The sequence below is a fragment of the Abramis brama genome (genome assembly GCF_963993115.1).
Source record: "Abramis brama genome assembly, chromosome: 21".
Classification (NCBI taxonomy): domain Eukaryota; kingdom Metazoa; phylum Chordata; class Actinopteri; order Cypriniformes; family Leuciscidae; genus Abramis; species Abramis brama.
In genome coordinates this window covers 28,403,828-28,426,781 of record NC_139983.1, presented here as the reverse complement: position 1 = coordinate 28,426,781, position 22,954 = coordinate 28,403,828, and the positions used below count along the sequence as shown (strand labels likewise).

The 22,954-nt window shown below is 35.8% G+C and overlaps 3 protein-coding genes across 8 annotated transcripts in view; 1 reads left to right on the top strand and 2 right to left on the bottom strand.

The window, feature by feature from the left end:
• Positions 1 to 1,699: 1,699 nt before the first annotated feature.
• Positions 1,700 to 13,001, bottom strand: LOC311072159 (protein ELYS-like). 3 transcript variants are annotated; one of them, XM_084096946.1, is made up of 17 exons: positions 12,934 to 13,001; positions 12,544 to 12,725; positions 12,357 to 12,446; positions 12,122 to 12,265; positions 11,580 to 11,702; positions 10,599 to 10,677; positions 10,326 to 10,515; positions 9,256 to 9,399; positions 8,954 to 9,144; positions 8,474 to 8,600; positions 8,065 to 8,179; positions 7,854 to 7,977; positions 7,222 to 7,340; positions 6,431 to 6,612; positions 4,786 to 5,251; positions 3,199 to 3,314; positions 1,700 to 2,291 (listed from the first exon to the last, which is right to left on the bottom strand). In XM_084096946.1, exons 2-17 carry the CDS (start codon positions 12,635 to 12,637, stop codon positions 2,166 to 2,168), a joined length of 2,430 nt encoding a protein of 809 aa, XP_083953072.1. In that variant the 5' UTR covers positions 12,638 to 12,725; positions 12,934 to 13,001; the 3' UTR covers positions 1,700 to 2,165. The 3 variants fall into 3 exon arrangements, with proteins under 3 accessions (XP_083953072.1, XP_083953073.1, XP_083953074.1); XM_084096947.1 differs by having other exon boundaries at positions 10,326 to 10,512; XM_084096948.1 differs by lacking the exons at positions 1,700 to 2,291; positions 3,199 to 3,314 and adding an exon at positions 4,053 to 4,474.
• A 949-nt stretch (positions 13,002 to 13,950) lies between these two features.
• prph2la (peripherin 2-like a) lies at positions 13,951 to 18,682 on the top strand. Of its 2 annotated transcripts, none has more exons than XM_084097057.1 (4): positions 13,951 to 14,144; positions 14,549 to 15,562; positions 16,396 to 16,642; positions 17,768 to 18,682. In XM_084097057.1, the coding sequence occupies exons 2-4, from the start codon at positions 14,982 to 14,984 to the stop codon at positions 18,032 to 18,034; spliced, it is 1,095 nt and encodes a 364-aa protein (XP_083953183.1). In that variant the 5' UTR covers positions 13,951 to 14,144; positions 14,549 to 14,981; the 3' UTR covers positions 18,035 to 18,682. The 2 variants fall into 2 exon arrangements, with proteins under 2 accessions (XP_083953183.1, XP_083953184.1); XM_084097058.1 differs by having other exon boundaries at positions 17,711 to 18,682.
• Positions 18,683 to 19,653: 971 nt separating this feature from the next.
• The window catches only part of ubr1 (ubiquitin protein ligase E3 component n-recognin 1), a 30,101-nt gene continuing 26,800 nt past the window's right edge, over positions 19,654 to 22,954 (bottom strand). For all 3 annotated transcript variants that reach the window (XM_084096911.1, XM_084096910.1, XM_084096912.1), the window contains 3 exons: positions 22,692 to 22,862; positions 21,968 to 22,069; positions 19,654 to 21,054 (listed from right to left, as the gene is read on the bottom strand). In XM_084096911.1, coding sequence (XP_083953037.1) covers positions 20,913 to 21,054; positions 21,968 to 22,069; positions 22,692 to 22,862 — 415 coding nt within the window. In that variant the 3' untranslated portion in view covers positions 19,654 to 20,912. The remainder of the gene's footprint in view (positions 21,055 to 21,967; positions 22,070 to 22,691; positions 22,863 to 22,954) is intronic.

The window sequence follows — 22,954 nt, the reverse complement described above, 5'->3', positions numbered from 1 at the left end:
ATTAATAAAATTAATAAAACAGTGCAGTGTATATATATACCTTTTTTTCTGACCCCAAGACTTAACTCATTTACATAATTCTCCAGCTGTGCCTGTCTGCTGCTATAGAAATACTTCTTTAAATTTACAAACATATTTATTTATTACCTCAAATGGTGCTGCGTAACAGGAAAGACACATGTACAGTCATGGTCAGAATTATTGGCACCCTTGATAAATATGATCAAGGATGCCTGTGAAAATAAATCTGCATTGTTTATCCTTTTGATCTTTTATTCATAAAATTTGCAGAAATATAACCTTTCATTGAGGTAAAATAATTGAAAGTGGGGGGAAACCCCTTATGGTTATGAAGCTTAAACATTTTTCAAAAGACAAATAAAAAAACATTTCAATTAGGAAAAGGAAAACACGTTTGATTTATTTCGAAATAAATTTTCTTTTCTTTTTAATTTTTTGTTAAAGTTAAAGGAACACTCCACCGTTTTTTGAAGTAGGGCTTATTCACCTTCTTTCCCACATTTAGATAGGTGGGCAAATGCATTTTTGTCTCAGTGCATGCATTGTTTTAGTTTGACAGGGTCGGCGCTAGCTTAGCTTAGCATAATGAATGGAATCCTTTGTTGCCAGCTAGCATGTCCTGAGTTAAAGTAATATAAAAAATATAAAAAAACACATAATTACTGCGTATTCACAACGAGTACAAATAGCGATGCAGATTAACACTAGACGATTTCCTAGGTAGATATTGACTTATATATTGAGGACTATATTAGGGGGAAGCACGGGCGAAGCACTGCTACTTGGGCGTGATATCTCTGCGCCCAAGTAGCAGTGCTTCGCCCGTGCTTCCCCCTAATATAGTCCCAAGTCAATATCTGCATAGGAAATCGCCTAGTGTTAATCTGCATCGCTATTTGTACTTGTTGTGAATACGCAGGCCACAAGAAGTAATTAGGTGTGTTTTTTTATTTTTTATATCACTTTTACTCAGGACATGCTAGCTGGCAACAAAGGATTCCATTCATTATGCTAAGCTAAGCTAGTGCCGACCCTGTCAAACTAAAACAATGCATGCACTCAGACAAAAATGCATTTGCCCACCTATCTAAATGTGGGAAAGAAGGTGAATAAGCCCTATTTCAAAAAACGGTGGAGTGTTCCTTTAACAGAAAGAATAAGTAAAAGAAAAATATGATTGTATGTACAATAGTTAATATTTTATCTAAGACATGAAAATGTACTGCATAACAGTAGATACATAAAGCTTTCTTAAGGCGCAGAAGGAAGTCCAGTGAGGTGCTTGCTCAGCATTTGAGAGTCACTCGGCACTGTACTGTACTGTACATGCTTCAGCTGTTTTATACAAAGTGGATTTGTGAGGCGCAGAGCAGCCAAGAAACCATTCTTGCAGAACGGCAACAAGCAGAGGAAATTACTATATGAGGGTCCATTTACCTTTGAGTAACAGCCAGTGCCAGAAAGTCCATTGAAGCAATGAGTGCACATAAGTGAAACGGTTGGTTACAAAGAGGCCTTCTGTAAAGTGCAGTGAAAGCACTGTCACTGCCTGTACAGTAAGAGCATCATAACATAAACAATATTGTGTTATCACTTGGACAGGACAATAAGAAACCATTTTATATAGTGTTTTTACACTGTTAAAAAAAAATGACCTAACTTTTTTTCTTTTTTTTTTAAGTATAATCAACTTGGTTGTAAAAGTAACTTCAACTTAAATTTTTATTGAATCTCGTATAACTTACTTTATATTTAAAAAAATAATAATAATTGTTAGAGTTATTACAAGAGATAATCTAAAAACATAAGTTGCCATGACTGATTGATAATTTACAGTGTACAAATAATATTAGCAATAAACGTGAGTTCCTTTGGTGTCCAAATACCTTTGCACAATATTGTGTAAATACTGTGCCTTGAAAAAGCATTCTCTCATTTAACTGAATAGAAGATTCATCATTAAAAATGCATAGAATCTCAAATTGTAACTTTTAAAGGTGATGTGGTTGTAAAAAACTTTACATGAATTTATTTTGATCCCTATAACTAATTTCTAATTGGTTAAACTGATGATGTTACAACTCGCCATACAACACCCATCGTCTCCTACATATGCAAACAGCAAACGTTTTTTTCCTTTTCTTTTAAGCTCGTTTGATTCGTTTACTTGTCTTTCCTCGGCGGCCTCGATGTGAAGTTGATCCGTGATCCATCTGATTAATGGTCATTTTAAAAGATACTCTCCGACCTGTTAATTCACCTTTCACTGCCTGAAAGCACAAAATAAAATAAAATAAAATAAAATAAAATAAAATAAAATAAAATAAAATAAAATAAAATAAAATAAAATAAAATAAAATAAAATAAAATAAAATAAAATAAATGTAGCTGTTTTTCAAAATAAAAGTGTTTCTCATCATTTCCTGTGAATGTGTGTGGATGGGATGAGAGAACCAATATCCTGGTGCCATTAATCAGTGCAGAAATCATATAAAAGAATACAGCTGATAAAGGCCATGATTAAATGTCTTTGATAGAGGTTTTTTTGGCATTCTCATTTGTCACAACAGGAAATAATCCAGTTGAAAGAAAAAAGGTGATCATTTTTTTGCCATAACCTTCATATATGTATTCTGTTAACAGCTCCTAGAAGAACAATCATCACAGTCCATGAATAAATCAGATACGATTTGCTTGGCCACGATTAATGATGGAATCATTGTATAGTAACTACAATACTGATGTCACAACATTGAATAATATATCGACTTTGCAGGGCCTGAAATAAACATTCCAAAGGGTAACTTACATATCCATAGAGCATAGAATATTAATTATGCATTATCACTAATTAAGCAGATAAGATGAGATGAGATTGTGAGACTGATTAGTTCAACTCTCACCAACACTCACTCTTTGTACAGAAGCAAACAATTTAGACCAACAATTTACATGCAAAGCCTCCATGTGTTCATTTTTAGCAGTCTAATTACAAGGACAGGCTTTCAGTAATCAAGTGATTATGTTGAAAGAAAATGATTATGCAATGCACAGCTGCAACGCAAGAATCAGCCCACTTTACTGATGCAATACTGCCACTATGTGGGCACAAGTCTGATCTAGGATGTTTCTGAAAATGCCTCTTACACAAATCAGAGGTAAATGAGCAAGTCATACCTGTTGGACTTCTCGTTTTTCCACTTGTGGATTGGATGGAAAGTCTAAGAAGCTTCCGAGCCCATGAGGTGGGGGACGTCGTGGGTCAGGAGATGTCCGCTGTTCTATAGAGGAGGCTAAGAAGATTGGTTATTAAATTAGTGGCCCAGAGAAGGACAATGAGTAAAATAAACTTGTCAATTTAAAGGTACACTATGTAACTTTTTTGTTCAAAATTAACAAAATTTGAAATAATGAGTGATCCTGATTCACTATGGTAAGTCTATTATAATTGTGCATATTTTAGACCGGGTGGGATGGTGTATGGTGTATGGTGTATGGTGTATGGTGTATGGTGTATGGTGTGGGACTGGCAGAGGTTAGTTGGCACGATCAAGAAAGGCTGATGTGGAGCATTTAAATCTCTAACCTACGGGTAATCACTCATTTACAAAAGACAGGACAGAAGAGAGTCTGCTAGGGAAAAGAGAATGTGACAGAGCTCGTAATAAAACAAGAATCAATATTAGCTTTGCTTTTCAGAGATGGCGAGAACTGAGGGATTTGAAATGTTGTAAAAGTGACACGGAGATGGCGTTTGGTGAGTAAGGTATTTTATTGAACAGATAAATTGTAGTTCTCTAACAGAGTTCATTGTAAAGCATTATCTATTGTGAAGGGGCATTTCATTATGGTTGTTGTAGCGCTGTGCTGGAATTTATTTTCAAGAAAGTACTGTGTCTATTAATGGATATAGCTATAGTAATGTCTTCAGCTAGTCAGCTTGAGATCCTCCATCTAAACTGGGTATATTATTGAATGTTATGAGCAGTAGGATAATCGTTCTTTTTTTTTTTTTTTTTTTTTTTTTTGTTATGAGAAAGAAACAGAGCATCCACAGAGCTGACGAACAACCAAAACAATGTTCTTCCGCAAAATGCATGCAGTTTTATTTTTCAACCGCTAGAGGGCCAAAAGAATTTATAAATTAAAAAGACATTTTTATTTAAAACTTTAATTATTTTTTAAGTTATTAAATGTAACAGTAATTTCAAATTGACAAATAAATAAAAATATGTAAAACTTTTTTTGTGTGATCCATAATTAAAAATGTACTGTAGTTAAATGTAGTATATAATACTGTAATACTGTAGTTAAATGTAGTGAATAATAATCAATCACAGTTGTTAAATGTAGAAACAAAATGATGAATTAATAACTATTCATTATACATTTATTTATTCATTTTAAATGAAAAAGCAGCAGCCAGTTGTTTTTCTTAATCAATTTGTCAGTCCTTAAAAAAAAAAAGAAAAAAAAAAAGTGTCAGACAGAATGTTCTTATTCATGGTTTATCCATATTTCCAGTTTCCATTTTATTTTAGTAAAAGTTTAATTCATTTTGTTTTATGTTTTTATTTCACTTTTAGTTTTAGTTATTTTAGTACATCAGTTAAGTTAAACTCAATGAAAATAAGAAATCTTGCCTTAGCTGAAATAAAACAATTTATTGTATATTTTGTTTTATTTCAGTTAACGTTCAGTTAATGTGCGCTATCATTCTTCAAAGTAAATGTCACAATGTCTGATCCTTTTGGGCCACAGTACCTGTTACAGCCGGTGTGACGGGAGAACCCTGCTCTAATGCAGGAATCTGAGTGCCTGTCTCCAGTGCCTGTTTCCACCAGCTGGCCCGTTTACAGTGACCCACCCGGTCTGAGCCGGCCCGGAAACACACCGCCTCTTGTGTGCTGGAGACCCTGGACTCACTGTGTCTGCGCTGCTGAGAGAGACTGAGCTGCGGGGTGCGGGCGAGCCTGGAGTGGGAGCCGATGGGATTCTGGAGTTGACGGGATGGTTGGGAGAGACGGATGAGGCTGAGGTCCAGATCCATGATGGAGCCTTTAAGGGCTCTTAGGGAACAGGCCTGATAGGGTTCTCCATCATCTGCTGAGAGGTCAGTCTGTTGGAGATGAGCCGGGACGTCGTGCATATCCGTGAAGCCGCAGGAAGTGAGGATTTCTGGCTGGTCTACGGCGTCCTCAGGGTCACGACAGAAGCCTTCCTGAGATTCCTTCACCCGGGAGAGAGACAACACCAACAGTCAAAGCTTGGTTAACAGATGCTAAACGGTTTAAGTGATGTTCATTTCATTAATAAATAAATAAATAAATAAATGTCTTCAACCTGATTCAAATCACATTTACTAATGCAATACATGGCCAGATTTTTTTTAATACTATTCATAACACTACCAAAGAACACCACTGAAGCTGCTGTTCATAAAACAAGCAATGTTTTATTTAAATCATTTTTCCCATCTCTTTTGTTATTTCCAATAAATAGGCTAAATATATAAAATAAACAAATAATAATAAAATAACAAATGTATGTATGTACTGAAATTGAACCAAACCCACATTTATTGATGAAGCAACACATGGTCAGATTTTTATGAATACTAATTTATGATATATTTTAAGAATATTTTCATATTTTAAGAATATTGTAATAAAATAAATGAATAAATAAAAATAAGCATTTCATGAAAGCTCATATACTATATATTTCATGAGCTTTCATGAAATGCTTATTTATATAAATTTCATTTCATGAATGTTTCAATGATTTAATGCTTATATATATATATATATATATATATATATATATATATATATGTACTGCTCGTATAAATTCATATTGCATGAATGAATGAATGAATGCAAGAATGAATAAATTAATTAATACAATTATTTAATTAATACTTTTTTTTTTTATTTTTAGTTAATCTTATCCGGATCACATTTATTGATGCTGCAAATAAATGGCCTTTTTTTAAAACAAATACTATTTTTCTGAATATTTAAAGAACACTAACAAAGCTGATGTTCATATTAAACAAACAAACTAACAAATAAACAAATTATTTTTACGAACCCAATCCAAATCACATTAAATGATGTTGCAATACATGGTCACATTTTTTTAGAAAATTTTAATGATATTTATAAATGATTGAATGATTGAATAAATGATTGAATGAATGAATGAATGAATGAATGAATGAACTGATCCAAATCACATTTATTGATGCTACATTACATGGTCAGAATTTTTATTTAATACAAATTTTTTTATATACATTTTTAAGAATACTATCAATGCATACATTTGTATTTTACTCATGTACACATGTGAGTTGATTTACACTTTAAATAAAAAGCTGCGATATAGTCATTAACATGTCACTCACCCCTAAAGGCTTCAGCTCCAGAAAGCTGGGGGTTCCTGACGCCTCAACACTGTCAGAATCCTGCAGATATTCATACTCTGTTTTCGGCTCTCTTGGTGAAATAATCCACTCTTCAGTCTCAGTCCGATTCTTGGGCTTGATGCTAACGGCATCATCCGCAGTTTTATGATAAATGAACTTCTCTGTGGAAAACGAGTGATAATGCTCACTCTGAGGCACAAGCAATCCTCGAGAACAACTGTATTGCTTAAAGGTTGTTCTTTCATACTGTAGCTCAGTTACTGTATATGTTTCAGAAGCATCAATATATTTTATTTGTCTGAGATATTTCACCACCCAAAAAAATAAATAAATAAAACCAAAAAAACTGCTATTTAAAAAAAAAAAAACTAAATATAACATTAAGTATACACTATATAAAATAGAAAGTGTGCAGCATAGCTCAGATTATTTAGACTTGAGACATTGAGAGTTTTATTTAAATTCATATTCAGATCTCTGAGTGTGTGACATTAAGATCTCCTCTGAAACTCTATAGGACATACATGTGAGGTTATTGGGGTCTTTTACTCAAGAGGAAAATTCTGCAAAACACAAGCAAATGTCTCCACTTGCTCTTCATTTAATCTTACTACCGTCTAGGGGTGAGATTAATAATTGAGATACAGATATGATCTCTTCTGTGATTATTCTGTCGTGTGGAATGAGTCGACCGCTTTAACTAGATTCTAAATTATGAGGAAAAATTCAATTGATTAAAAAACTACCAGTCATAAATGTCAATGACTCACCATGATTGGGTGATAAAAGGTTATGACTCTCCATTGGGATCTCTGGAATTGAGTGATTGGAAGAGTACTTGTCCTCATTACTGTAGCAGTTAGGGTGGAGGTTAAGTGTGCTCAGGAGCCTACAACAACAAAACACAGTATCATCATCAATGTAGTAACATCTGTAAAGACTTTTGCTCGATTAAAAACGGAATGTTTAAAACATTTCACACTGCTAGAATTGTCATCATTTTGGGATGATTTTGTCAGTTGAATATCATATAGCAACATAACAGAATGACAAATTTAATTCAAATTCACATGAAACAGAAGTTGCAATAGTCTTTTCTTTCTTATTGTGACGTACATATATCCCAGTGAAATGGCTTCTCAAACAAGAAAACATGCAGAGATTAGATTTTGTCCATATGTAACTTCCCAGCTAAAAACACTAAAAATGTTCTGCTGACGTTATAAAAAATATCAGTTTCCATAAAAAATACTAAGCAGCACAACTGTTTCCAACATTGATAATAATAATTGTGTCTGGATGTTTATGAAGGATCATGTGACACTGAAGACTGAAGTACTGACTGCTGAAAATGAACAAAATCAATGAGTTGAGTTTTTTTTTTACAGTGCTTGTTTCTTACCTTCTTTTCTTTGGTAGTGGACATATTTCAGAAATAGATTGTCTGAGAATCCTGACAAAATCTCCAGGGGTCAGTCGGTCATCCGTTTGGTACAGCCATGCAGACAGTGGACGGGGAGTGTGTCCTTGAAACCCCATCATTTACACAGAATAAGAGGACTACATCTAACATCTTACAGTATATTTGAGATGAATACTTTAGCATAGTTTACCTGGTTCAGGTCTTACTGGACGTTGACCTATACCTATAATCAATTCTTGATTCAGTATTTGTGATTTATCGAACTGCATATTTTGGCTTTCCGTCAAATGGAGATGAGCCATACCCTGCCATGAAAATTAGATGGCTGTCAAAGAACAGATTTGTTTACCAAATACCCTAGGGAGAAAATCATTGCTGCACTGTTAATTATTTAACTGTAAATTTACAGTAAATTGCAGGTTACCAGTTGCATGACTTTCACAGTAAGTTACTGTATCATTTTTACAGTAAATAATTGTGAAATGACTTCACAGTAAGCTGCTGTAGTCTAAAGTCTAAATACGGTATTATATTGTGAAATATCACTGGATATTATTATTGTGAAAAATCCTGGAAATATTTTAGAGTGTGTGTATCACCTCGCATAGTGTGGCCAACGTATGACTACAAATCCCACAATTCTCACAGACGTGAATGAAGTGTTTGAACAAATGAACATCTTCAGTGTGAAGTCCTCTGAGAAGAGCCCAGGCTGCAGAGATACATCTGAAAAATAATCATAACCCATAATTATTCGCAATATAGGGGTCACTGTGATTTTGCTAAGTAAGACCTGTTCCTTGATCAATCTATTTTGTTGAACTTGGAACAACATCCCCTATCCCCTATCCCCTAAAAACCCAACATTAGGGAAATGGCAGGTGAATAACACTGATGTCGAAGCACATAACCCTGGTTGTATGACTAAACTTGACAAACTTTAAACTTCAAATCTCATTGGTTGATTGGAATGTCGTTCCAGGATCAACAAAGATGTTGATTCAGGAACATGTACTTGGCAAAATTATGCTCACCACAACACAGGACGATTTTGCAGAATAAGAATCATTGTGATTTACTTGTTCTGTATTAATACATCCACACAGAGTTTGATATCATGAATGTTCTCCATGGCTGGTGTGATGCTGTATAGATACTTCAGTGCTGCTTGATTCTCTCCTGTCCTCAACAAGGTCCTCAGAACAGCACAGTGGTGCCATGACAGTGCTGGAGGACAAGCTCTTGGGCTCAATAAGACATCCATTGAATCCTGGGAATAAAAAGTGCCATATGTTCAGCAAACAAGGAGTTTAGACCCATGCAATATGATGCCAGGACAATTTTTGATAACACTGAATGATGGTATTAAAAAGCGTCTCACTGTTACTAATCCGTGATCTAGAAGCCAAAATCCCAAAATCTGTTGGGAAAATGCAGATGGGATACTGAAAACATGGCAGAATGACTGCAGGAGATCATCCTCACACTGCAGGAAGTTAGACACATCCAGGACAAAGTACATTACCTGGAGCCTTATTAAAGAAAGTTAACCAAAAGTGAGACATGAATATTTGTAAATAATAGGTTTAACTTTATTTTGATGGTCCCCTTTAGACATTCATTCTGTTGACTATAAGTAACCTGCACCTACATGTCAGATAATTCCTGTTAGAGTATTAGATATGGTTTTGGTTAGTAGAATAAGTTGACATACACTTGCAAAGTTACTCAGTAGAATGTCTGTTGAGGAGCATCAAAATAAAGTTTTAGCAGATATTAAGCAGGCAGTTTAATACTCTAATGAGAGTTAGTTGACATGTAGGTGCAACGTTACTTATAGTCATATACGTATAGTGTTTCCAATCTAATAACTCTTATGCTCGCCAAGGCTGCATTTATTTGGTCAAAAATACACTAAATCAGTAATGTTGAGAAATATTATTGTAATTTAAAATAATTGTTTTCTATTTTTCCTGTGATGGCAAAACTGAATTTTCAGCATCATTACTCCAGTCTTCAGTGTCACATGATCCTTCAGAATAAATGTTTCTTATAATTGAAAAAAGTTGTGCTGCTTAATAGTTTTGTGGAAACCATGCATTTCTTTTCAGGATTCTTTGATTAATAGAAAGTTCAAAGGAACAGCATTTATTTGAAATATATATTTTTTTGTATCATTATACATGTCTTTACTGTCGCTTTTGATCAATTTAATGCAGCCCTAGTGAAAAAAGTTTTTTTTTTTTTTTTTTTTTTTTTGAATATGAAATGCTATCTAAAGTATATAAAGTCTATTATAGGTTATTTAATAGCTAAATATAAACAGTAAAACATTTATAAACTAAAAATGGAAAAGATATACAAACATATATTATGGGTAACAGAATTTTGAATTAATGAATAACATAACATTTCAACATCAAAATATTAAAATAAAAACAAGCAGGATACAATGGCTTGGACAGACACCATGTCAATATTAGGCAGCAGCACCAGCTTTAGTAAAGCTTCTAGAGATGGTGGTGGGTACATCTGGTAGGCACAGTCTTCTGAAACCCATATAGGCCCGTGTTGTTTGTCCATATGAGCTACCATACCCTGAATAAGAGAACTCCATCGGTACTTATCCTCAGCATAACTGCTGATGAGAGACAGAGCATGAACTCATTCATTACTGTTAAATACTAAATAACCATGATTTTGTCAGAGTGGAAAAGTGGTTACCTCAACTGCAGACATGTTCTCCTTTGTTTGTGGTCCATCTCACGCCACATCTGAGATATCCTCTTCAGCTCATGGGCTTCTAAAAAAAGACAAAGCAAAGAGAAATAAAAATGGCTGAAATAGCTGAAAAGCTATTAAATAGCCTATAATACAATTTAATATAAAGGGATAGTTCACCCAAAAATGAAGATATTTTGAAGAATGTCGGCAACCAGACTGTTGACGGTAGCCATTGACTTCCATAATATTTTTACTTTTCCAACTTTTACTTTTTTCCAACAGAAGAAAGAAACTCATACAGGTTTGGAACAACTTGAGGGTGAGTAAATGATGACAGAATTTAATTTTTTTTGGTAAACTATCCCTTTAATGGTCTATGATCTTCATTGGCTGCCAGTGAACAATGTCTACTTTGACCCGCCCTCAAACACTAGTTGTAGCTGAGACTGGAAGAGCTGTGAAAATCCACTTTGCTTCCAAAGGATGAGGACTCATTGATACGGTAAAACCGACGCCATCCTTACTGTTTACTGTATCACTGTGCATTCAAATGCTGAGGAAGCCTTTGGAGCTGAAATTCAAATATGGTAATAGGTGTTTAATTTCCAATCAACCTCTAAGCGGTAGACCAATCAACCAACAGACTGGGCCATCTGACCAATCAGAGCAGAGTAGGCTCTCAGAAAGGAGGAGTTTAGAAAGACTGAATTCTTTATCAAGCAGTTTCAGGCACTGTGAGCAAAGAGGTGATGCTGCAATGTATATTATGAGAAATGTTTTGACCTTGGATACATGTAAACCTATTACAGGAGCCCTCCAAAACAAAATTAGGAACCTTTAAGATAGCATATAGTAGTTGCACTTTAAATAAATGAATACTTTAGAGCAGGGCTGCATTAAATAGGTCAAAGTGACAGTAAAGACATTTGTAAAGACACAAACTTCGTTTACATAAACAAAGTCCCCTATCCAGAATATCACCTGGGTACTTGGGCAGAAGTCCAGTGATGCTCCACCACTGCACCAGGCGGCCCAGCAGGATGTGTTGCCTCATGGCATGATGCTCTTGTTTCCAACAACCCCATATATATGAAGCCCTGCTTCCTACACACCCCACATGGGACACCCGTGAACAGAGATTGAAAACCAGTTTGTTAGAGCACTTCATATCCCAACAGTGTCATACTGTACTGTTGTTTACAAACATATTCACATCCTTGGATTTTTTTAAATATCACAAAAAATTTCCCAGAACATTGTTTTGGTATCTACATATGCATTTCTTTTGTTTTGCAATACATAAAACACAAAATTAATAATGAATAAAACAGTGATTTTAAATTATTTCATCATTGTTTTTACTTTATTTGAAAAAATAATTGCAGCCTTGGTGAGCATAAGAGACTTTTTTCATAAACATAAAAAAAAATATTACTGACCCCAAGCCTTTGAATGTTGTATATTTTTCTGGTGACTTTGCCTGTGGGTTTTCAAATAAAGTGAACAGAGACTCCAAGACTGACCTTGTTTCGAGTGTAGAGGCTCACTTTGTTTCTTCACTAGGTGGACCAGAGAAAGCAGGTTCTTCAACTTGAGGACCAGTTTATGGACTAGAGCAACAGAGTTTTCATCTACAAACATCCACAAGCCTTTACATCGACCAAAACCTACAATCAGAGAAGAGCCAAGTGAGGTTTATCTGAACACCCTAAACAAAAGCGGTAAACCTCAACGTTTAATAAGATTTCATCTACTCACAGAGCATTAACAGCTCCTTCTTGGCCAGTTCTGCTGAACTCTGAAGCCAGCAGTTAAAACGGGCCAAACATTCACTCGTATCCCCTTCACCTATAGGAAACAACACATCAAACAAATTAATGTGTCATCATTGTGATCCATATTAGACCGAGACACAGGTACAATATATTAGACACTGAAGTCCTACCTTCTGCACAAAGGCCCCGTAAGCAGCCAACGAGGCCCTTGATATTGTTGTCTGTTAAAGCTTTATTCCACAAGACCTCTGTGTTTAGCATCATCCTGTTTTTCCATAAAGATCCTTCCAAGTGTTTCCACACGGAAACCTTAAAGATATCAACTACCCAATCTTGGCTTTAAAAGTTCGACCTTAGTTAAACCATGTTCATGGAAAGGAGAAAAAAGCTATTTTAACTTGTGCATATTCATGTATGCTAAATAGTCATGTATGCTAAATAGACTATATGCTAAATAGTCAGTATAAAAGCTTGTGTATTTTAACAGTTATTCATCTATACAGTAAGTGAAAAATTGTCCAAGCTCATAACTCATAAACATTGTGGTAACCAGTACTCACCAGATAAAGCACCCTTCACCCAGTGTCCTGCATTCAGATCTGCTGACTAGTTAGTATGTGCTTTCCCCTGACTCAATCCCCTTTAGGCCTGAATAATCCTTTGGATTTCATTTGCTGTCAGTACATGTGGTATTACATCAAATATGCATAAAACAGGAGTCGGCCAAATAAAGAATGCCCATTGTTTACAACAAAGCAAACAGCCTCAGAGTCAGGAGTCCCACTTCTAAAAGGGAATTTTAATGTATAGAAGAACATATTCTAATCCATAAATGGACTGTTTTGTTCAGTTCTGTTGTGTTCTGTTTTGTTCTCTAAAATAAAAATGTATTTATTTATTTATCAATATTATTTATCAATAATTTACATTTTTAGAAAAATAAACAAAGATCTTGTGCACATATGTGTGTTTTGGTACATATAATGTATATATTACCTGTGTTATAGGAAAAGATTCAAAAGTAATCCCAATTTTTTTTCTCCATATCTTTCAGGTCTATATTATTTTAAAAGAAACTACAAAATAAAGTAATATGAAAATATATAATATTTGTATTTAAATGGGATATATATGAAATACCATAAAATTTGTGCTATCAAATCGATTAATCGTGATAAATCACTCACACACACACACACACACACACACACACACACACACACACACACACACACACACACACACACACACACACACACACACACAATATATAATATTTACAAACTTTATGTTAGATGTGATTAATCACGATTAATTGATTTGACAGCACTACCATACATATATAATAAATAATATATGTAAATAATGTCATTAAAAAAAAAAGAAAAGAAAAAGAAGGATATAAAAATGTAACTACATGCAAGCATAGTTGGAGACTTTTAGTAGCTCAATAACCCTTTTCTCATTCTTTACTCTCTAACACACTAATACACATACACACACACACACACACACACACTCCAGTCAGTGAGATTTGTGCTGGTGGCAGAAGGCACTCTTCCAAATCCAACTGGGCTGATTACTGATTAGACAGAATTACGAGAGAGGTCACAGCTGAGTCTGCGGCAGACACTAACACACACACACACACATTAGTATTCATTTGCAAACAATGCATTCAGATTGTTAACCAAAAGCTGCTAACATCTGATGGAAAGAAATGACTTGGAGTAGGTCGGGATGCCATTGAGGGGTGGAGAGACATGGATGGGTGAGTAGTTATCTGATCATTACTACCCTTGTGCAGGGATCATCTCCCTCACCACTCCTGGCTGAGGACAAGCCCTGTGCCTGTCCGGTCAGGTGAACTTATTTTGTTTTCGCCTGCTATTTTGAGCTTTCAGTACTCAAGCCGGGAGTGTTCTTAGCTTTTTGAAGAGTTATATGGCTGAAAATATTTGCATGGTAACTGTGCCGTAGATAACAATTATTGCACAAAAATGTAACCTGAATATATACTTCATGAGGCAAAATCTAAATCCTAAATTTTTATTTAATATGACTCAATCTCTATCCTTCTATTTTTATGAGACTTTTAAAGGTATGCAATAATGCTCTTCTCGATATTGTCTCAGCTGTTGTTAAGTATGTTTTCTCTCTTTTTTTGCCTCTCAGGCATACATTTGCAAAACAAAATGGAAATAGTTTCAGCTTCACTACGTTTCTAATGGACCTCACATGGCATCTCCAGGGAGTTTGATAAATCAAAATATAAAACGGCTTTGTTTTGCCCAATTCTTTTTTTAACTTATATCTAGTTCTTCTCATTATTTAAATGAATGAGCTGCATGAATGCTGTTTGGCGATTGCAGTTCAAGGTCCTTTATTGATTGACACTCACTAAGTTAGCCTAAGAAGCTAATAGCTAAGAAGCATTAGTCCATTCATGTCATCTTCTGTAAGAACCTTGTACACCTCAATGACTTTCATCTCAAATTTCTAATTTAGCTATTTGATTTTTGTACTCCATTAGACTTCCACAAAATCAATTATATAAAGTGTAGGGTTCTCTGAAATTTTGAGCCAGTTCCCACACACATACTGTAAAATGGCTGTGCTGCCGGTTAGATTCACCAAAACCAAGAGAGACAAACTGGCCCAGGTTTTGTGGGTGCTGAACTGGATTTCCATTGTAACTGGAATCATCCTCTTTAGCTTGGGCATCTTTTTGAAAGTGGAAATCAACAAGCGGCAGGATCTAATGGTCGAGCGTCAGCTCCAATCCGTGCCAAACATGCTAATTGCCGTGGGACTTATAGCCTGTGCGATTAACTTTTTGGGAGGAAAGATCTGCTATGACTGTGTGGACACCAACAAGTTCTTACGTTGGAAGTTGGTGATGCTCCCGTACATCATTTGTACGTTTTTCTTCACTCTGAGCGTGCTCGTGGGTGCCTTGATGTGCTACAGCATGCTGGGACAGCTGGAGGAATCGCTAACGTTGGGGCTACGTGACGCTATGCGTTACTACAAAGACACGGACACACCAGGCCGCTGCTTCTTGAAGCACACAGTGGACCTGCTGCAGATTCAGTTTCAGTGCTGTGGGAACGAGGGCTACAGAGACTGGTTCCAGATCCAGTGGGTCAGCAACCGATACTTGGACATGTCTCAACGGGAAGTGGTAGAGTAAGTTGGGCCTGAAACAAATACCGTTATATAAATAGTTAATATGTAATTAGTTAGTTGAAATGCCCCTATTATGCTATTTTAAAGGTTCCTAATTTAGATTGGCAGGTCTCCTACAATAGGTTCACATACATCCAAGGTCAAAAAAAGTTTCATTTTCTCATAATATGAATAACAGCATCACCTGTTTTCTCACAGTGTCGGTTCAATCAAGGATTCAGTCTTTCTAAACCCCTCCTTTCCGAGAGCTTACTCTGCTCTGATTGGTCTGATGACCCAGTCTGTTGTGATTGGTCTACTGGTTATAGAGTGTGGAAACGAAACACTATTACCATATCTGAATTTCAGCTCCAGATCTTCCTCAGCCCTTCAAACTGATATGAACAGAAACAATAGCGTCGGTTTTCAATTCGAGCGTAGAAAAAAAGCATCTTCCCGACAACACAAACCAAACTCTCCCAGTCTCAGCTACAACTAGTGTTTGAGGACGGGTCAAAGTAGACGTTGTTCACTGGCAGCCAATGAAGATCATAGACTGGCATTTTGCAAATTTGTTACAAACCTGTGTAATTTTGAGTAAGAAGTAAGACTGGAATTACTGGTGACTTATTTCAGGCAAAATCAGTTCTTTTTTTTGGGTTATAACTCTTTGAATCTTTGAAGACCTTTTACATTCACAAACAGCTATTACACACTACATGAAAGGTAAAATCTGAAAAATCATAATAGGGGCACTAAAATAATAATGAAATAAATCGAAATGTCTTCTGATTTTTGTGCAATTATAATTTTTTATATAATTATAATTTTTATAATTATAATTTTTTTTCTAGCCGTCTAAGGAGCAACGTGGAGGGAAAATACTTAATGGACGGGGTTCCCTTCAGCTGCTGCAATGTCAATTCTCCTCGGCCGTGCATTCAGTACCAAATCACCAATAACTCCGCCCACTTCAACTACGACTACCAGACAGAGGAGCTCAACCTGTGGATGAGAGGATGTCGTCAGGCTCTGCTAGATTATTACGCAGACATCATGCATTCTATCGGCCTCACTGTTCTGATCATCTGGCTCTTTGAGGTTAGTTGTGTCAATTGCTTTGCCAATACATTAGGGAAGGATTCAATATTATAACATTTGCAAAGTTTAAGCATGACTTTTAATTTGAAAATAAGAACTTATATTTGATCATTCTCTCTCTCACATCGGCCTGGTCAAATGAGTCCACCTAGCAATTCCATCTGCCTTTTAATGGGTACTCTATTCAGGCTACAGTAATATACAGTAAGATAACTAAGCTTAACTGATACAATATGGTGCGGTCACATTAGTGAAATTTCATGGGCTAAAAGGTCCAAGTGTAGAGAAGCATGAAACACTGCTCACAAAGATGGCACTTTAAAAACCAAGCAGCTTTTTGTTGGCCAACGCAGTGAATTTGTAACCAACTCGAGTGTGAAATCTGTGTGCAGAAATGTTTCGCCCTCACAAAGAAAATTCCAGATCACATGGATGACTATTGAAATTACTGGATTTCGCCTGCAAAAATGTGACTGCACCTTTACAAAACGTTGGATTCAGGACACCAGTCTTTGAATTTGATTGGCTAAGTGTTGACAGTCCAAAAAATGTTCATCCAATCATTGCATTCGGTCCGAATGCAATGATAGGATGTCCTACCTGCCTATCAGCGTATGTATTTGCATATCTCTACACACATCCCACATCATCAGCGTCTTCCGCGCCACAAACAAACAGCCAACTTTTACAATTCCTCCTGAACCTAAACAACGTGTTTTTCCTGGGTTCACGACATGTCATAATTACCGTAATTAAGAGAGTGGCTGTGCGCGTTCATGTGTTTTGAAGGAGGCATGGCTTTGGAGACACTCTGAAGGGAGGGTAGGATCTTGTGTTTCAAAAGCTAGCTTGCTATTGCTAGCCTCTCCGAAATTGCCCACCCTAGCTTTAAAAATCTGATCCGGTTCTGTGGCCTAATCCCATCCTGGGATTGTACACTCCTTTTATAATCTGCTCTATGCACCAGTCACTCCAATCCCTCAGTATGTAATGCATGTGAAGCTTCATGTAGCACTTCAAACAGTGTGAATTATACAATAGTTTCAGTTGAATCAACTTTTTTTATAGGAAAAAGTATCAGACTGCTATCAGTCAAAACAACCTCATCGATTCCTTCTCTGACAGCTCTCGGTTCTTACTGGGGTCCGTTACCTCCAAACGTCCCTGGAGAACGTGCTGCGACAGGGGGACCCCGAGTGCGAGTCTGACGGGTGGCTCCTGGAGAACAGCTTTGTGGAAACCGCTCGCACTAATTTCAACATCATCAAACACCTGGGCAAGTTCAATCAGATCAACACAGCCAGCAATGGAGATCCGAACATCGATAGACCACCTACAGCACATTATGGTCCAGATAATGTGCCTCCAAAGCCTCTTCCCACGAGCAGTTAACCCTCCAAAATGCTCCTTCTGCTGAGAAACATTACATAAGCTACAGAGGACTGGACTCTGATGCTATGTGACTTAAAGATTATGAAAATGATTAGGTGAAAACTTAGATGGCATTGTAAAGCAAGAACAGAGTGATATCACAACATACTGAAGTTCTATTGTGATTTAATGTGAAAGAACATAAGGCAAAATATCATGGGGCCTTCAAAGTCTTAAAACCTTCTAACTGCCTCTCATCGAGTATGCAACAGTTTCATTTGTGTGTGTTTTAGAGATTCTCACATGAATTGTGATTATCGAAGAGCGTCACTGGATTTGTTTAGAGGAAACACTGTTCACTGTAGGTTTTTAATTAGGGAGTTTCAATATTTCCATAAAGCAATTTGTTTTTCAATATTTCCAAGATATCAAAAAAAGTCGGCTTACTCACAAGCCATCATGAATTCTTGTTTCATGCCTTGGTCTCGTGCCTAAAGCCAGGTATTGTAATCACTTGTGAAAACATGATACAAACAGCCTCTAAAACATTTTTCAGATGTATATTTTAAGCACACCCATGCCTAAAATGATCATGAATATGTAGTGACAATTAATGCAACATGTACATTTAATTAATACATCATTAAAACCTTAAAGTGTTGGTACCAAGGGTTGTGTGCAGTTCATTGACTTGAAACATTTGAAATGTTTTGGTAACACTGTGCTTGAAGTATGTATATATAAAGAATACATTATAAATACAATATTAAATATATTTAATATATTTTCAAATGTAATTTATTCTTGTGATGTCAAAGCTGACATTTTCAGCGTCATTACTCAATTATTCAACGTCACATGATCCTTCGAAATCATTCTAGTATGCCGATTTGCTGCTAAAGAACATTTAGTATTATTATCAATGTTGAAAACTGTTGTGCTGCATAATATTTGTTGAAACCATGATATTCAGGTTTATTTATTACTCTTTTGTAAAAGTATTCACTGACACTTTTGACCGATTTAATTCATCCTTTCTGAATTAATTTCTTAAAAAAGGCCCCAAACTTCGGAATGGTAATGTACAGATTTAAGTAAAGTGTTATTCATATATTCATAAAGTTGCATTGATCTCTACGAACTACATATTTCAAAAATAAAAAGCAGACTTTTTTGCTTTTAGGAAATCTCAAAGCATGCACCAAAGAAACATTTAGCTTGTGTTTTTAATATCTGATAGATATACCCACATCAATCACTATTAATGAATTATTGAAATATAATTTTAAAACCTGAATAAACAAGAGTCTATTCACCTTATGTAGCAAAGCGGAAGTGAAAGCTGTTTTCTGTGAATGTGCGAGACATATGATTCAATAGCTGCTATACCTGGAGGAATAACAAAATGCAGTAAATGGTAAAATAATTTGCACCACAAACCAGTGTTTATGATTACGATAATAAATTAAAATGATATGATAATAAGTTCGCAATATCAAGCAGTAAATCGAACAGTTTGTGTACAGCTAAAATAACTGGAAGCGGATGAGACGGGAAACCTCGACACAATAGAGTAAAAACGGTCGTGTTAAGAATAAGAAGGACAGAATGTGAAGTAAAGACAGAGATCAGTCAGCATGGACATGTCGTCACTCAGGAGTTTATTTCATGTAAGTAAGAAGTTTAAAAGCACCTTACAGCTTGAAACAACCGATGAGTGTGGGGGAAAAGAAAACGCTGAACTTGGACTGACACTCAAGAAAAACACGTGTTTGATTTAATACATATTGACAAGTGATATATTTGAATTTACCCGATAGGCATTGTTACATGTGATTATTGACCTTTTTATGTTTATTCATTAATTCACAGCTGCATTCTTATAGTAAAATAGCATAATCTAATTATACATTGTTTTATATACATGTTCAATGTGACATCCATAGCATGAGTGAATCTCATGAAATCCGTCAAGAATATGCCTGGCTCATAATTCAGCCCGAAATCAAGAGAAATAAGAAAATGTGCTTAAATTAAATAATGCCTATTTTTCGGACCATTAAAATCATTTGCATCTAGATTATTACTTCCCAATTTCACATTACTGCAACAAATCTCATTACTGTAAAAAACTGTAGCTGTATATTATTAGCATTCACTTTCTAAATTCTTATTCATTCATTATATTTCATTTATACTGAATTATTTAATGCATTTTAGTTATTTTTACTGTAATGACAATAATTGGAATAAAAAATAAAAAAGACTGTGGTAAATAGAAAAATGGTAGTGGCCTTAAACACAGGTGCCTTCATGCAAAAAACATATTTATTTCTTCTTCTGACTTCAGGGTGGCATGTGACCCAGACATGTTTTTGTGAGATTCACCTAAGAACATAAGTTACAAAACAGCGTCTCGCTCAGAAACACTGGATATTATTTTTAACTTTGAGGGCGTCTTTGCTTAATAAAGCAGTATAGAGATATATTACATTCACATGAATACATTTCTCACACAGATGAAAGAGCAAACAAGCGGTGGCAGGGTGAGAGGACTAGAATTCACAGAGGTATAAAAGCACGTTTGAGTTTCGTAGTGACACAAGCCCCTCAATTAATCTTTACAACCTGAAAACAAATGCAAAAACACCACAACGAGCAAAAAGAAAAATATGCAGTGCTATGATGAGTGTAGATCCGCAACCAAAGCCAAATAAATAAAGAGCTGAGAAAGCAAATATACTTTGTAAATATCTTGTATGGGCCTGTTAAGTGTGGCTACCCATAATGCACTGACCGCAGTAGTTAAGAGATGTGAGGGTGTTTATTACTCCCTGCAGTCAGGCTGATGTCATGCGCAGGCTAACCGAATGTGGCGTGTCTTGCTACTCCTCGGAGCTCAAAGCATCTGCCACTCAAAGGGGAACATGACGTTGAGGACCTCCAGACTTCGGGCGATTTCCTCCAGGACACAGTGCTGATGCCACATGTGAAGGAGCTTGTGGTAGCGCTCGGGACACAAGTGGAGTGGGTTCCCACGCCTAGCAAAGTCCAAACAAATACGTGTTAGCATGAGTGCTAATACAGAATAAACAGACAAAGCACATGCTAAATGATGATATTGTGTGTAAAGCCTGGGGAAGATTTATAGCAGAAATACAGATTAGCATCGGTGATAATAAAGAATAAACAAGACAAAGCACATGCTAAACGATATTGTATTTCTACAGCTGAGGGAAGAATTATATCAGAAATACAGATTAGCATTAGTGCTATTAAAGATTATACAGACAAAGCACATGCTAAATTATGATATTGTGTTTCTAAAGCTAAGGGAAGATTTATGAAGACATTATTTTAGTTTTTTACTACCATTCAAAAGTTTTGGGGTCAATAAGATTTTTTGATAAAAAATGACAGTAAAGAAATTTATAATGAACTTTCTATTCATTAAAAAAATCAACAACAAAAAAATCAACATTGATAATAATAGGAAATGTTTCTTGATGCAGATCATCATATTATAATGATTTCTGAAGGATCATGTGACGCTGAAGACTGGAGTAATGATGCTGAAAATTCAGCTTTGATATCACAGGAATAAATTACATATTAAAATATATTCAAATAAAAGTTCTCTTAAATTGTGATTTCACATTTCACATAATTACTGTTTTACTGTATTTTTGATCAAATCAAAATAAGAGACTTCATTAAATCTTACCAACCCCAAATTTTTTGAAAGGTAGTATATCAACTTATGTGCATTAATAAAATATAGCAAGAAACAATATTTATCTAAAAAATTATAAATGCTAATTATAATATTTCTGATCTGATCTGAATATTTCTGACTAAAATGCTAAAGAAATATCTTAATATTGATTAAAAAAGAAGTCACATTATAGAAAACATCTTATATGTCAACTACTCATTCACTACAATGAACTTTACCCAAGCTGAGGGTCTGTTTCTCCATAATCATCTAGGTAAGGTGCTGGATAGGGACTGCCCCGTGTCTTACTGGCCATCAAGACAATCTCACACTCTCTAACCCTGTTCAGAAAGACATAAACAGAATTATTAGCAATAGTTATTTGTATTTATAACCGTCACGGTACGGGCGTCACGGTTCGGTGCATACAGTCAGAAGACGAAAACAGTCAGTCACAGGAGATCCACACTCCAATCCAGAAGGGGGCGCACGCGGTAATGCAACGCTGTTTGCTGACCACCACAACAGGAAGAAGAGCAGAAGAAGATGATACGATCTATGCACTAACCCAAAACAGTAGCCTATACACTGAGTTTCGATTCATTTTCGTGACGCGCTCCACAAGCTTAATGAAAAGGAAACCGGGACGGCAGAAAAACTTTACAGTTTCGAATGATGTCTTACTCTTATCATATGACCATAAATGATGAGTATTTGAGTATTTAAAGTTTTTTCTGCTGTTATGAGACAAAATCATTTGGCATTGTGATGGTTTGTGTCGTGACTAATGGAAGTCTCACTACTACAGTGCAGTGATGCGTGTCCAGGTATCGAACTGTACCGAACCGTGACCCTTGAACCGAGGTGCATACCGAACCGTGACTCCTGTGTACTGTTACTTCCCTACTTAACAGACATTTGTTTTGTAAAATAAGATACACACAGTAAACTTTCTCCTCTCACCTGAGAAACATTCCCACTCCAGCCCCACAGACTGCGGCGTGGGCCGTACACGCTCCCACTTCCTCTCCGTTCAGCTGCACCTGACAGCATGAGCTCTGCGCACACAGCATAACCCCACACAGCAGACACAGAGTCGGGTGCTTCCGCTCGTCATCTGATGAGTTTGGGCATCTATGGAAGAAAAAATATAGTCAAGACAGGAAACATCCTATTAATCTGCAGAAAATATTCAATTCCCTCAATAGACATTCTAGACAATCCTT